The sequence below is a fragment of the Galeopterus variegatus genome, unplaced genomic scaffold (assembly GCF_000696425.1).
Source record: "Galeopterus variegatus unplaced genomic scaffold, G_variegatus-3.0.2 Scaffold4962, whole genome shotgun sequence".
Taxonomy (NCBI): domain Eukaryota; kingdom Metazoa; phylum Chordata; class Mammalia; order Dermoptera; family Cynocephalidae; genus Galeopterus; species Galeopterus variegatus.
In genome coordinates this window covers 155099-171279 of record NW_007731073.1, presented here as the reverse complement: position 1 = coordinate 171279, position 16181 = coordinate 155099, and the positions used below count along the sequence as shown (strand labels likewise).

At 56.2% G+C, this 16181-nt stretch overlaps 1 protein-coding gene across 1 annotated transcript; it reads right to left on the bottom strand.

Annotated features, from left to right (window-relative positions):
• Positions 1–480: 480 nt before the first annotated feature.
• FADS3 (fatty acid desaturase 3) lies at positions 481–15348 on the bottom strand (the record flags this gene model as incomplete). Its single annotated transcript, XM_008588689.1, has 11 exons — positions 481–824; positions 1008–1087; positions 1206–1302; positions 2405–2502; positions 3437–3513; positions 4077–4137; positions 4404–4526; positions 4647–4748; positions 5233–5430; positions 5975–6085; positions 15301–15348. Coding segments are annotated over 11 exons (1125 nt in total), but the record flags the coding sequence as incomplete, so codon positions are not given.
• Between the last annotated feature and the right edge of the window lie 833 nt (positions 15349–16181).

Genomic DNA, 16181 nt, shown 5'->3' with positions numbered 1-16181 from the left:
CTGAGCCCCATCACCCTCCCCTGGCCGGCTGTGGGAGCCCCGCTCTGCTCTCTGCTGCGACACTTGCCCAGTCAGTGCCTTCCCCGTCCGAGCAGATCGGCAGGCTCCCGCCTCAGGGGCTCTGCACCGCTGTGCCTTCTGCCTGGAACACTCCTCCGCCAGATGCCCTGTGGCCGGCCCTCTCTCCTCCTCCCTGTCTCTGCTCGCATGTCAGCTCCTCAATACCGCCCACCCTGCCACCCCATTAAATATTGCAACCCCTGCCTGGCATTCCCATCACCTGCCCCCACCCTGAGAGGTGGTGGTGATGGTGGTGGTTGTTTTGCTAAATCGCTTTTCATATTTTCTGTAATTTACTTGTTATTCTAACTGCTTGCTTTCTGCTTCTCCTGCTAGAACATCAGTCCCAGGAAGGCAGGGACCTCGGCCCGTTTTGCTCACTGCTGTGTTTGTAGGATGGGGTCCAAGCCCACGGTAGCTGCTCCGTAAATTCTCACCGTGTGAATAAACGCTGGGAAAGGGAGGGAGGGCGTGGGCCAAGGACAGAAAGTGGAGCAATCTGGAAAGGCCTCAAATGCCAGCTCTTAGGGAGGGACCCGCATGAGTTTAGGGTTCCAGGTGCTCAGGAGGGGGCTGACCAGGACGAGAGTGGACATGGGCCCTCGGGAAACCACCAGGAGCCTGGGCTGCAGCCTTACCCAACGATGTCCACCAGGGCAGTGAGGAAGGGCTTCACCTCGTAGCTGAGGCCGTGCTTGGCACACAGCGCCTTGACCAGCGGGGCCACCCTGCGGTAGTTGTGTCTCGGCATCGTGGGGAAGAGGCTGGGGGTAGGGGAGCACATGCTGGTACCTGAGGTGGGCAAAAACTGCCCACTGCCTCTCCCAGGGGGCCTCCTGCCAGTCCAGGGCTCTTGTCTTGGCTTCTGGGAAAAACTAGAAAGGGACTCGGAGTCCAGCCCATGGGCTCAGGCCTCACTCCCCACCTGCTGGGCCCCCAGCACTCACTGGTGCTCAATCTGGAAGTTGAGGTGGCCACTGAACCAGTCATTGAAGAGTGAGGGCTCCACATTGCAGGTGGCTGCCAGCTGTCAGGAGTGGGCAAGGCACAGCTGAGGGGCTGGCACGGAGCCCTGACCCCGCAGCATCCTCCCACACCTGGCAGCCCCAGCAGGGGCCCCATCCCTCCTTGCCCCCACCGCCCACCTGAGAGCTGGCCCAGTCCCGGTGCTTCTCTCGGCCGATCTCCTTGGGAATATGGTTCATCTGTGTGATCCACACGAACCAGTGGCTCTCCAGAACCCTGTGGAAGGAGGCTTGGGCACTGCCCCATGTCCAGCTCACCACTTAGGCACCGCAGGTGGAGGCTGGAGTGCGGCTGTCCCCCAAACCTGGGCCTCAGCTTCCTCATCTGTACAATGGGACTGTGGCCATTGCTCCCTCACTGGTGTATAAAGAAGCTAAATGGAGTGGTGTCCAGTGTGAGGCTGGGCCCTGAGCAGCCCTGCTCATGAGGGTGGACACCCCCAGCAATCTAGGAGGCAGTACTGCTGTCCCCATTCTGCAGATGGGGAAATGAAGGCTGGGAGCAGGGGATGCTGTGGTCAGATCATTGCGACTGTATGTGACCTCCGCCCTCCATGCCACTCCAAATCTGGCCATACCTGACAGCAACAAAGAGGAGCAGCACCCCAGTGACACCGTAGAAAGGGACGTAGGACAAGAAGAAGCGGGCGTAGAAGCTGGCAGCCCAGAGCAAGTCCTACAGAGGAGGGCAGAGGTGAGACTGAGTGGCCTCTGGGTGGCTGGGGTCTGGAGGCCTGATAGGTGGGTGGGATGGGGAGCTGGGGTCATCCACCCCTTCTGCCTGATTTGCCTTGGAGTCGTGGACAGGCCACCACCTCTCCCTGGGCCTCAGTTTTCTCAGCTGGATAAAGAAAGGAACAGGGTCCCTGCCCTGCCAGCTCACAGGGCTGACTTTGGAAGTGAAGGTACCATGGAGGGTGCTGGGGGGAGCCCCTGCCTGGGACACATATGGCCAGCAGAGTTGGTCTGGTGATTCCCCTCCAGGGGGGACACCTCTACAGAGAGAGAGACTCCACCTTTTCTCCCCATGCACACTTGCACTCGACCTGGGCCTCAGCTTCCTCATCTGTACAATGGGACTGTGGCCATTGCTCCCTCACTGGTGTATAAAGAAGCTAAATGGAGTGATGTCCACTGTGAGGCTGGGCCCTGAGCAGCCCTGCTCATGAGGGTGGACACCCCCAGCAATCTAGGAGGCAGTACTGCTGTCCCCATTCTGCAGATGGGGAAATGAAGGCTGGGAGCAGGGGATGCTGTGGTCAGATCATTGCGACTGTATGTGACCTCCGCCCTCCATGCCACTCCAAATCTGGCCATACCTGACAGCAACAAAGAGGAGCAGCACCCCAGTGACACCGTAGAAAGGGACGTAGGACAAGAAGAAGCGGGCGTAGAAGCTGGCAGCCCAGAGCAAGTCCTACAGAGGAGGGCAGAGGTGAGACTGAGTGGCCTCTGGGTGGCTGGGGTCTGGAGGCCTGATAGGTGGGTGGGATGGGGAGCTGGGGTCATCCACCCCTTCTGCCTGATTTGCCTTGGAGTCGTGGACAGGCCACCACCTCTCCCTGGGCCTCAGTTTTCTCAGCTGGATAAAGAAAGGAACAGGGTCCCTGCCCTGCCAGCTCACAGGGCTGACTTTGGAAGTGAAGGTACCATGGAGGGTGCTGGGGGGAGCCCCTGCCTGGGACACATATGGCCAGCAGAGTTGGTCTGGTGATTCCCCTCCAGGGGGGACACCTCTACAGAGAGAGAGACTCCACCTTTTCTCCCCATGCACACTTGCACTCCCCCATGCACACACACAGACAGTCATGTGCACACTTGGTCTCCTTAGCACACATGTACACAGTCACGTGCATGCTTGCACTCACCCTGCACACACACACACTCACACAGTCACATGCATGCTGGGTCTCCCCCTGCCCACATGTACACAGTCACGTGCATGCTTGTGCCCGCCCTGCACACACACACGTAGAGTCATGTGCACACTTGGTTTCCCCTGAGCACACACAGTCACGTGCATGCTTGTGCTCCCCCTGCACACACACACGAACACAGTCACATGCACACTCACTCTCCCCCATGTGCATGTGTGACATACACACACACGTGAACCAGACCATTGCTTGTGCACCCTGTTTATATTTGTGGATGGAGGCTGTCCCCTGAAGTCCCACTCCTGCCACCACATCAGTATGCCTGGGGTCCTGCGCACTCACTGTCCACTGCAGGCACACCAGCATGTACGCCAGATTTTCCACCTCAAAGTTCACCAGGGTAAGAAGCGGCGGGCCAACTGCAAGAAGGGGGCAGGAGAGAGTTCAGGCAGGGTGGGAGGCAGCAGCACTCACTGTCCACTGCAGGCACACCAGCATGTACGCCAGATTTTCCACCTCAAAGTTCACCAGGGTGAGAAGCGGCGGGCCAACTGCAAGAAGGGGGCAGGAGAGAGTTCAGGCAGGGTGGGAGGCAGCGTGGGGGAGTGGGGCTGTTACTCCAAGAACACCCATGGGACACTGGTGCTGGTCCCTTCCAGCTGGGATGACCCCATGTCACCCACAAGGCCTGGTCCATACTTGTTCCTTCTGAGTTGGAGCCTCACCAGGGTGGCCCTTGCCCTGTGGCTTTTGCCTCTTGTGTCCCTTCTGCTGCAGGTCAGGGGCCAGCCTCGGATCTTCACCCTGTCCGCCCCAGTAATTGCCCAAACACTCTAGGACTCCCTGATGTGAGGGCAGGAAGGAGATCTAATTGGGCCTGAGAAAGATCTGGCAAGGCTGTGTCTGCTCTGCATGGGGCCAGAAGGCACCCCCGGCAGGCGCTGGGAGGGTGGGCGCGCAGAGCAGAGGCTGGAGAGGCCTGCTGGCTGCCCCGGTGAGGGAGGTTAACGGGTAGGCCTCTGCTCCCCTGGGCTGGGAGTGGCTCAGGACGGTGGAGAGAACAGTGCAGGCTCAGGCACGCCCCCCGACCCCAGGAGGGCCAGTGGACACTCACTCAGGAAGAAGTACAGGTGCTGGTGGTTGTAGGGTAAGTATCTGCGCTTCTTCTTGCCATACTGTGGAGACAGGCGGCGGCTGGGGTGAGCAGCTCTCCAGGCCCTCCTTCTCCCAGGCAAGGTCAGGGGGCTGGCTGGAGCCAAGGGTCAAAGGCAACTCTAGATTCTAGCAACTGGGCCCCACATCCCCAGCAGGCTGGGAGGTCGGGAGGGAATCCCACTGGGGCAGGGGCTCAGCCTGGAGCTAGAGTGGGGGGCTCAGTCACTGCTGGTCCCCCCTCAGCTGCAAGCCTAGCCTCAGGGCACCCACGTCCCTCCTCACCCACCTCCACAGACGATTCCCCCAGGAGGAAGACGGGTGCCACAGTCACGTCTGGGTCTTTGTGGAAGATGTTGGGCTTGGCATGGTGCTGGAAGTGGCGGAAATTCCACCAGTGGGCAGAGAAGCCCTGTGGGGGAGGAGGAGGCTCTCAGGGGTAGGATTGGGCTGTGCCCACCACTCTGTGCCCACACACTGGGGCAGACCCAGTGGTGTACCCCAAACTCAGTGCCTGGCTGCCCACCCTCACCTTCAGCTGCCCCATCACAAACTGCTGGGCTACGTGGTTCCACCGGGACTTCCTGAAGATAGAGGCATGGCCCAGGTCATGCTGCAGACACCAGCTCTGGGCCTGCAGGGAGAAGCAGGGTCAGGAGTCAGTGGGAGGGAGCCTTGACAGGGATGGAACTCGCTGGTGCCTGCTCCAGCCAGGGAGGAGGGTGCTGGCCACCTGGAGCCCAGCCCTGGAGCACCAGTGCACCCTTCCAGCTCGCAGGGTATGCCAACAGCTCATGCCCCATTTCAAGACCCTTGTGGGTCAGCATCCTCTTTCTGCAGATGAGAACAACTGACTTTCAGGGTGGTGGAGGGGCTTTGCAAGTCTGTCGTGGAACTGTGGTCAGCAGCCCTGTGCTGGCTCAGGATTTAGTAAATAAGGAACTTCCTTAGCTCACAGCCACAGACATGCCTAATGGGCCCTCTGGCTGTTCACTCATTCGTTCATTCATTCATTCATTCATTCATCTCATTCAGCAAATATATCCAGAGTGCCCACATGTGCTGGGCCTTTTGTCAGTTGGGCAGCCCGAGATGGCTGCAATGCAGTGCCATGTCACCTGGGAGATGGCCAGAATGAGGGCGGCCAGGATGCTGGGCACCCAGCCGGGGCCCAGGAGGTAGATGATGAGCCAGGCCAGCACCTCCATGGCGAGGATGTGGCCCAGCAGGAAAGCAAAGAAGGTGGGGTTGGCCTCAAACAGCTTCATGTCCTCGGCTGCCTGGCGCAGGGCACGGAAGTCTTCAACCAGCTGGGCCTGCCATGGCAGAGTGGCCAGTCAGCTGGGGAAGCCAGACCCCCACCTTCCCCAGAGGCCTCCCATTGCTCCCCAAACCCCAGCCACTCCTCCCACTACCAGGCCCAAGGGATGTGGCCCAAGTGGCTGGAGGGGCAGGAACACCCAGCCTGGGGTGTGAGCCTGGGAAATGGCTGGTGGCAAAATCTCCTCCTCCTCCAAAAGGTGTGGGGTGGGAAAGAAGCAGAGAAAGCCAGAGCCAGGAGAGAAACCCTTAGACAGAGCTCAGTTCATCAAAATCCTCATTGTAGATGGGGTCACTGGGCCCAGCAGGGAAGGGGCTCACCTGGGGACCCACAGCAAGTGCCTAGCCAAACCAGCCCTGGAGCCCTGAACTCCTGCAGGGCATCGCCACAGCTTCATCTTCAAATGCCTGCCCAGCCCTGGCCCAGCATCCCCTTGGGGTACTGCAGAGGGAGCTGATACTGGCAATGTGCCAATGCCCCCAAAACCCTCTAGCACCCTCCCCTCGGGGGAGCTGAGCCTCTGCCAGGGCCCTTCTCACATTCTGGGGTCCATCCTGGCTGGGCTCCTCCGGGGCCAGCTCGCCAATCAGCAGGGGCTGTAGGAATTTGCGCACGAAATCCAGATCCTGGTGGAAGGCACGGAAGGCATCCTGAAGGAGAGCAGACAGTCAGGGGGACAGTCAGGGGGACAGACAGGCAGACAGAGCAGCACCCAGAGGCAGCCAGCACAGACAGGGCAGAAAGACTGCTGATATCCAGGCAGAGCAGACAAAGAGACGGACAGTCATCTCGTTGTTCAGCAGTCAAAGAAATAAGACCAAACGTGTCAGCCTTGCCTAAGAGCCTTCCCTGGTCCTCCCCTGGCCCCAGGTGCCCTGCTTGTCAACCCTTGCCTGCTGTACCCTATCTGCTTCGCCCAGCGCAGGGGGCCCTTCTGCAAACATGGCTGAGTGTGTAAAAATCTGAATTTACAGAAAGACCACCCTGGAGACTCTGATTCCTTTCATAAAAGTGTTGACCTAAAAGAAATGGAGGCCAGATACATATAGCAAGGATTTACTAAGCCAGTATGATGATTGCAACCAGGGAAACGTATAGGTCAGGTCACCCTAAGAAATGTGCCCTGAAGAGGCCAGCAGAGCTCAGTATTTTATAATCACAAGAGGGGGGAAGGATCAAAGGAGAGAGAGAGAGAGGACAGCCCTGTGTAATCACTTCATCGGGGTTTCTATTGGTGTACATAAGGTATAGATTTGGGATGGTAACTAGGTTACAGCTCACATGCAGGGATCTAGGGGAAGAGTTATAAGAGGCATCTCTGGTTATTTTATGGCTTCCTGGTGCCATTATATCCGCTTCTAAGTAATATGGTCTTATGCTAACATTTTCCAGGACAGATGGATGGTGTGACTGCTGGCTTATTCCAAATCTCCCAAGACACTATAATTTAGCCACCCTGATCAGAGCAGATTTTTTTTCTTTTTTGAGTTGGAGCCTCACCAGGGTGGCCCAACACGCCCATCCAACCCACCTTGGCCAGCCAGTCTCAGACACTCAGAAACGTGCCCACGCTCACAGCCCATGTGGCCACTCAGCCAGACGCAGCCTTGCATGTGTGGCACACATACAAATACACACAGAACATGCAAGCTGTGGCTATGGCCTCAAGATTTCCTCCCTCCCAGCCTTTCCCTTTCCATCCCCCGTGTCTGTTCTGGAGCCACCCCCTGGAGCCCAGGAGCTGAGGAGGTGGGGGGCAGGTTGGCCTCCCTGACTCCTTTTCCTTGGTCCTGATTCACCCAGGCCACCCCTGTAGAGGCACTGAGTGGGGAGGACAGAGCCAGGCCCACCCAAGGGTCTTCCAGCCAATTACAAGCGGTGGAGTGAGCCACGGAGGGGCCACAGCTGCTAAAGGAAACACCTTTGAAGAAGACTGATTGAGAACAGGGGCCTCCTTTTGTCCTCTTGCTAATGAGCCTACCAGCTTGTGTAGCCTAAAACAGAAGTGACACCTGCTGGGCACAGTAGTAACAGCTAGGACATCCCCTTTCCTGTTGCCTGCTCTCTTACTGGCCCAGGGCAGCCTGGGGACTGGGGGACTTGGGAGGGTGCAGCTTCTAGAATAACCTGGTCCCTTGGGAAGGCTGACTTGGCTCCCTGAATGTCATTATGGGAGAGGGCACTACATCACCACTGGAGATGATCCTTGAAAGAGAGGCAGCAAAACTAGGAGAAGGGGCAGAGGGGAGGCTGAGGACCTGCAGGAGGCTGCCTGGGGATCTAGGGCTGCTGTTGGCAGGGAAGCCAGGAGGTCGGCTGCTCTTGGGGTTCTGCTGACCCCTCTCATGGTGTGACTTTGAGCTAGTCTATTCTCTTCCCTGGGCAAACCAGGGGATGAGACTTCAGAGCCCTTCTGTTCTGGACTGCCCAGCTTTAACTCTTTTTTTTTAAATTGTAGTAAAATATACATAAAATTTTAACCATTTTGGGGGGTATAGTTCAGCGACATTAGGTACATTCACTGTTGTGCAACCATCACCAACATCCATCTCCAGAACTTTTTCATCTTCCCAAGTGAAAGTGCTCACTACACCCAAGAGACTCCTCCCCATCCCCTGGCAACACCAGGCTTTCTGTCTCTATGCATCTGACCACTCTAGGAACCTCATATAAAAGCAATCACACAATATTTATCCTTTTGTGCCTGGCTTGTTTTACTTCGCATAATGTCCTCCAGGTCCATCCACATTGAACATATGGCAGAAGACGCTGATTCCCTCTGATAACCCAAAAATCTGCTCTGACCTGGTCAGCTAAATTGTAATGCCTTAGGCCGGCCCGTGGCTCACTCGGGAGAGTGTGGTGCTGACACCACCAAGGCCACGGGTTCGGATCCTATATAGGGATGACCGGTTTGCTCACTGGCTGAGTGTGGTGCTGACAACACCAAGCCAAGGGTTGAGATCCCCTTACCGGTCATCTTTTTAAAAAATAAAAAAATAAAAATAAATAAATTGTAATGCCTTGAGAGATCTGGGATAACTCAGTAGTCACGTCCACCTCTCCTGGAAAACATTGTCATAAGACTCTTTTTTCTCAGAAGCACACAGGATGGCACCAGAAAGCCATAAAATAACCTAGAATGCTTCTTGGGACCCTTACCCTAGATCTCTGCATGTAGGATGTAAACTAGTGACCATCCCAAATCTATGCTTCATGTACAACCCATAGAAAACCTGATGAAGTGATTAGGCGGGGCTGTCTTCTCTCTCATTTGACCCTTCCCCCTTTCTTGTGATGATAAAGTGCTATGCTCTGCTGGCCTCCTCGGGGCACTTCTCAGGGCGACCTGACCTATGTGTTTCCCAGTTGTAATTGGCATACCGTCTCAATAAATCCTATGCTTTATATGTTTGGCCTCAGTTTCTTTCAGGTCAGCACTTTGAAACTGCCTGGCGGCACACGGAGCCCAGATGCTCACAAAGCGGCAGTGTCTTGCACACCTGCACACACCTGCAGACACGCCCATCCAACCCACCTTGGCCAGCCAGTCTCAGACACTCAGAAACGTGCCCACGCTCACAGCCCATGTGGCCACTCAGCCAGACGCAGCCTTGCATGTGTGGCACACATACAAATACACACAGAACATGCAAGCTGTGGCTATGGCCTCAAGATTTCCTCCCTCCCAGCCTTTCCCTTTCCATCCCCCGTGTCTGTTCTGGAGCCACCCCCTGGAGCCCAGGAGCTGAGGAGGTGGGGGGCAGGTTGGCCTCCCTGACTCCTTTTCCTTGGTCCTGATTCACCCAGGCCACCCCTGTAGAGGCACTGAGTGGGGAGGACAGAGCCAGGCCCACCCAAGGGTCTTCCAGCCAATTACAAGCGGTGGAGTGAGCCACCTAAGGACTGGGTCAGAAAACCCCAGAGCTTCTGGACAGGGCTCTATAGGTGAAAAGAGACGGGCAAGGCTGTGCAGGCCCTTGGGAAGCAAGCCGGGCTCCTGGGGCTGGGTGGCCTCCCCTAGGTCTGCACTTCTGTGCTGTTAGGGAGTCTCAGCAATGTGGGTCCTTGGATTCCAACAGAAACCTGATGTACCAGCAGACAGCTTTGTATGGAATACTGGCTGGGGTCACATGACCAGTCTTGTCTGGGCCTCTGCTCAAGGACCCAGGGACCAGCCAAAAGTTAAGACTCAGAGAGGTTAAGCCACTAACTCAAGGTCACACAGCTTAATGTGACTAAGGTTGGATCAGAATCTAGGTTTGACTTTGACTATAAAGCTGCTTGTGGCCACTCAGCAGTGACCCCAGGGTAGCCACTTCTGGGTGAGAGGGGAGGCAGTGGGCCTCCTAGGTGTGGTGGGGGATCCTCACCATGAGGCCGGTCATTATCCCAAGCAGCCAAATATCCAACTGCTGGAAGCCTGGGCTGTGGGGGACAGGAGGGTGGTTCTTGGGCCTCACAACGGAGTCTCAGGGCATGCAGGAGGTCCCACTCTCAGCTAGCCCTGATGTACCCAGAAGCATCCTCCCAGGGGTATGTGTGCCAAGCCCTGTGACCCCTCACCCCCACCTGAGTGAGTCAAAGGTGGCACTCGAGGTCTCTTGTTGGGTCTCGGAGCAGAGTTGGGTGAAACCGCTGCAATCAAAACAACGCCCCCAAACATCAGCTCCCAGGGCAGTGACAGGCTGTATTCATAGTGTGTCCTCAGAGGCTGGCACAGAGCCAGCACTTGGTCGTAGGTGTGAATGAGTAGGCAGGAGCCAAGCCTCCACAGCCCCTGAGGCAGGGGCATGAACCAATTTCCTGGTGAGGAAATGGAGGCTCAGAGGGTGGCAACACCTGCCCAGTTACAGAATTTGTAGTGGCAGAGCTGGGATTTGAACCTGGGTCTGTCTTGTGTGTGATGTTCCCATTCCCTCAGAATACAGCTTCAGCTCAGCCCTGCCTTGGTCCCTGCAAACCCCCGAGGGGCTCAGCTAGGTCCCCAGAGCCCCAGCCCTGCCCCCAGTCCCACGAAGCACTCTTCATATAGCAGCCAGTTGGGGAGGGGGTGTCGCTCCGGAGCCAGCCTGCCTGGGATGGAACCTGAGCCGCCACTTAGGAGCCAGGGAGCCCCAGACAAGACTGCAGCCCTCTCCACTCTGTTTTCTCATCAGTGAATAGGAACCGCAAATGCCCATTTCACGGGTTGATGGGAGGCAGGTAAAGCACTTAGGAGGGGCCTGGCGTCCAGCAAGTGCTTCCCAGCCAAGCACTTACATGAGCCGCCCTGATGTGCACCCTCCCCGAGAGTCCACTTAGTGCCTGCCAAAGGTGGGCTTGCCGGTGTGCGGCACAAGAATGAAGATGTGTCTCTGCCTGTCTCTGTCAAGTCCCGACCAAGCCTGAGGTGTTTCCCAGGACAGGTGGACGTGACTACTGACTTATCCCAGATCTCCCAGGACACTGTAATTTAGCTGACCTTGTCAGAACAGATTTTTTGGTTATAAGAAGGGAAGAGAAGGAATTCGCATCATGTTTCTTCCTTAAAAAGGAATGAAATTCTGACACATGCTGCAACATGGATAAACCTTGAGGATAGTACGCTGAGTGAAACAGGAGGGGCAGGTAATTTTTCTCCTGCCCAAGAGACACAGCATGGGAAGAAGGGTTTTTGGTTATTCCCCAAAGAATAGGGAATGTTCCAGATCAGTCAGGAAAAGGGTGGAGCAGAGAACGGAGCAGGCTGCTGGGGGCTCAGACAGTCTGGGTCCACCCTTGCTGACTCCTTACACTTTGCTGGAGATGGGGGTGGGGGAGGTATGCCTCAGAGGACACCCCCAGAAATTCCTGCCTCTTTCCCTCTCCCAGGTGGAAGGATAAAACAGGAATCCATGTCCAGCACTCAGACGCTCCTTCCCATCCTCTCCCTGGCATCTCTCATAGGAGACCACCCAAACATGAACCCTACCCTCTAAGCCCAAGGATAAAGGCCCTGCCTTCCAAGGGTCACAAGAAGGTCTTATTACTTTGTCCCATTTTCAGCCTCAGTCTCCTCATCTACAAAATGGGCTAACAATACAACCCACCTTATAAGGCTGTTAGGAGAATTAAATTAGTTACCACATCCAAACCCTCAGAACAGTGGCTGGTCAATAACTATTGGCTGCATTACTATGATGCAGCCTCTGGCAGTAGCACTGGCCACGCCCATCCAGTTTGGGTCAGGCCCCGAGGGCCACCTAGAGGGAGGGTCCTAGGGAAGGGGGCTCAGAGGTCTGTTGGATCTTGGATCATCCCACAGCTCTTAGAGCTTCAACCCAAAGGGCACCAGAGCTGGGAAACTCCTCATCCTCTCCAAGGAGCTGTGGGCAGCAGGTTCATCATCCCCATGGGTACAGGGCTTTGTTGCCCATGGTAACTGGGCACCCAGGCACCCAGCACCATCCCCATAGTGTGCCCAGGACAAAAGCAGTCTAATCCCCTTTACACTGGGGGGAGGACATGTTCAAGGTCAGAGAATGAGGCCAGACCAGCTCAATCTGTAAAGACAACACAGAGACAAATCCTAATGGCTCCCACCAGTGTGCCTGCATCCGCAACATCTCTTGCCCTCTGCCTTGGCACTTCAGGGCCCAGTTGAGTGGTTCTTCTGAGTGGCCTCTCCTAGGGGAGGACAGGTCCCATCATCCCTTCTCTTGGCCTCTACTCTTCTCCTGGGAGGCTCTGCCTTTGTCCTTTCCATTAGGAATCCTTTTAAATGTCCACCACATTCTGTTCACTTCTCTGCTCTTCCCTCCATGGCTCCCCCTCCTCTTCCTTCCAAAGACACAAACATCCAGCAAGAGCCAGCCCCGGCTGCCTCTCACCCTCGTTGCAGCCCCTCTCTCATGGCTCTCTCCTGCAGCCCCGCTGCATTCTTGGGGTACAGGAAGTACCGTCCCATCTCTGAGCCTTTGCTCTAGCAGATCCCTCTGCCATGTACTCTCTCCTGGTAGATGTTTTGTTTACAGTGACATCTCCAGAGGTTAGAATAGAGTGGCACATAGGAGATGCTCTTTGACAGATTTAATGATTCACTCATTAAAGAATGAATGAATAACTGAAAGAAACAGCTAAGTGGCCGTGTAACTGTAACATGCAGTTAAGAGCTGGCTGTGGATTCCAATCCCAGACATGCCACTTAATTTCAAGTGACTTTGCCTCTCTGAGCCTCAGTTTTTATATCCGTAAAGTGGGAGTTACAATAATAGTGCCTGCCTGATAGGGGTATCTTGAAGGCTAAAAGAGAGAATCAGTGAAGCAAGTGCCAAATCAAAACCTGGCACATAGTAGATGCTCAGTGAATGGCCTTTTATACTTATGGCCAACAGCCTCTGGGCCTTGCCCCTCCCTGGCTGGCTCTGAGAGTCTCAGGCTGCCTATGACACTTAGACAAACTTGGCCCAGGGCCTAGAGCACTCTCCCCCGGGCACACAGCTTTGTGTCCCAGGATGGCCATAGGCTGACTTCATGGCACAGGAACTCTGGGAATTTCCTGGCAGGAAGGCTCTGTTGCCTGGACATGAGAACAGCTGATAGGCAGCCGGGTGAGAGCTGGCTGCTGGAACTCAGCCCTGGCAAGATGGCTGCCTCACCCCCACCTGAGTGCCCGGGCCTGGGTGGAGCGCCTGGGGTCTGGGCTCAGGGCATAGGGCTTATCCAACTGCACAGGGCACTGGGCTGGTCCAACCCCTGGTCTGCCCTGCAGGGCCATCATAGACAAAGACTGGGTCCCCCACCCCAGCCACCTCACAGTCCCTTTGGCCTGAACAGACCAGGTATTTCTGGCAACTCCAGCCCAGTGTCTGGGGCCCTGAGGGAGCTAAGAGATGGCCTAAAGCAATCCTTTTCTATTACAGACAGGACAGGAATAAGACAAGGTCATCCAGCAAAGGGATAGCTGTGCCATGGTTTTCCCACTGCACTCTACAGTTTGCAGGGCACATTCACACTTAAGAGCCAGCAACATTTACTGAATTCAAACTACTACAGAGCAGCCCTGGGCCACGAGCTGAAGGCATGCTCTGTCCTCAGGCAGCTTCACAGACAAAGAAACTAGGCTTAGAGGAGGGACATGCGTGGCTGGACCCAGCCCCAGGAAGCACAGATTTTTTTAAAAAACAGACCTTATTGGACTTGAATCAATAAGAAAACTGTCAGGTGGAAGTCTCAGGATCTCAAACTGAATGTAAGTTAGGAATCTCATGCTGGGATGGCCTCCAGCATGGGCCTGGTAGGAAAAAGCGGTAAGAAATGCTCTCTGTGGGCCGGCCCGGTGGCGCACTGCTACAGTGCACCGCTTGGGAAGCGCGGCGGCGCTCCCGCCGAGGGTTCGGATCCCACATGCAGACCGGCCGCTCACTGGCTGAGCGAAGTGCGGGAGCAACACCGAGGGTTGTGATCCCGTTGCCGGTCCCAGTCTGGTACGGGCGCAACACTGAGGGTTGCGATCCGTTGCCGGTCACGATAAAAGACAAAAAAAGGAAAAAAAAAAAAAAAAAAAAAAAGAAATGCTCTCTGTAGTCCATCTCCTCACCCGCCCACTCCTGTCCTGCAGGTTGAAAAAGGCCAGAACAGGCATCCTTAAGACCTTTGAAGGGAGGCTGGTGCTCGGCCAGGCTGTGGGGGAGGGCTCTGGCACTCACACCCGCCACGCCCTGGCAGAGACACACACAGATGACTGACCGCACTCCTAAGTGCGTGCAGGCACCTGCACACTCACTGGCCCCACGCTGTGCTGTCCCCTTGGGCTAGCGCCCAGCTCCTCGTCACCCTTGGACACGGCTTTCTGACAGTTTTTAGAGTTTCAGGAGGCTTCTCATCCTAACCCCTCAGCTTCCTAGGGTGGAATTGGGGAAGAGAGACTATTTTTCCTAAAGGAGTCTAGCGAAGATTGCCCAACCCATGGGAGAAGGCAGTGGGCTGAGAGCAGGCGGCCGTAGCAACAGGGATGCTGACAGGTCCCAGACAGGACAGAATCTCCTCTGCTACCTAAAGTTCCACCATTACGGATTCACCCCCTCTGGTCTCAAAGACCTTCCTGGTACCCAGTGTAGTCAACTTAGAATTTTGGATGGTCAAGCATAATGCATCTTGGCCTCAACCCTTAATCTCCAGGAGGGAGGCTAAGGAAAGGGGGCTGGTAAGTCTTGTCCTAAAAAAACACTGGGATCCAGCCAGACGGCTCTGAGGGGCCAGGCCACATCCCTCCTTGTCTAGACTTGGGATGGGAATGGGAAGTCAGGGTCCCCAGGGTCCAGCCTGTTCCTGGGGTGACTGTGCTTCCCGCAGAGGCCCACCCAGCCTGGCTGGCAAAGTCCTCCCACGTGCAGCTGCCAGCCCAGGAGAGGTGAGTCACTAACAGCAGCTCCTGGGAAAGCCACAGACCTCCCGGCCCTGCCCAAGCTTTGCTGCCTAGCCCCTTGCTTCTGATGGCACATCCCTGCCCACCCCTGGGGACCCTGCCCTTGCCCCTAGCTCCCAGCAAGCACCCAGAATGAGCGACCTGGTCTGGGGAACCCAGAAGTAAGACAGGAACCTCAGAGCAGCAGGGAGGGCCCTCACCCAGGTCAGACTCTGTCCGCCATGACACACCCACCTAGGAGAGCCCCTTCCGCCCCCACAGACGCTCCACGGACAGCTCGCGGGGAAATGGCCTCCTCACCCCACATCAGGCCCCTGGCCAGTCCTTCCCAACTCTAGGTGCCCGGTGCGCGTGGCAGTCAAAAGTCAGCGGAGGGAGGAAGGATGCTAAGGCCCTGCACATGGAGCCGGACCCAGGGCCACCACCCAGGCCCTGGCGAGCGCCAGGCTCCAGCCCACCGGCGGTGGGCTTCCTTACCGTGGCGTCCTCGGCGCCGTGGTGGCCGATGAGGCGGCTGCCGCAGTGTGTGTGTGTGCACGCACGCATGTGTGTGTGTGTGTGTGTGTGACCCGCAGATGCCTTTACATGAGATGACACTGAGCAGTGGCCTCCGCCGGCCCTGGTCAGAGCCTCACGGGCGCAGGTGCCAGGAGGTGCCCACCAGGCTTGCTTGCAGCTACACGTCTCCTCCCACATCCATCCCAGACAGCACAGACTTTTCTTTGGAAACATCTAAGCAAAATACTGTTGGCGTACTTCTGTCCACCACAACCCACCTCAAACTGGATATTGAGTTGTAAAAATTATAAAGTGGGAAGTTTTCTTCTTCCTAACGGAATATATTTCCCAGAAAACAAGCGTGAGCAAACAAGGCAGAACTACTTTTTTTTTTTTGTCTTTTGTCTTTTTTTCCGTGTCTGGCAACGGGATCGCAACCCTCGGTGCTGCTCCCGCGCCTCGCTCAGCCAGTGAGCAGGAACCGGTCTGTATATGGGATCCGAACCCTCGGACAGGAGCGCCGCCGCGCTTCCCAAGCGGCGCACTATCCAGTGCGCCACCGGGCCGGCCCATGAACTACTTAATGGGAGTCTAGGCGTCCCTCGCGTCCCTCGCATTTTGACTAAGGCTGATGTGGAGCTGATCTGGAGCTTCATAGCAAGGAAAGTCTAGGACGGCTTTGCTAATGGCAGCCACTGAAGTTGTGCAGATCATTCATTTCTGGAAGGAACGTTGGCTCTTTTATTGCTGGTCAGTTTTATCAGCTTGTAGAGTGTTGGTGGTTCCACTCCAGCCGCCGGGTGTGTGCAGGAGCATGAGGCTTCCCACAATGGCCGGGGAGTCGGTGGCATGTCCTGTCC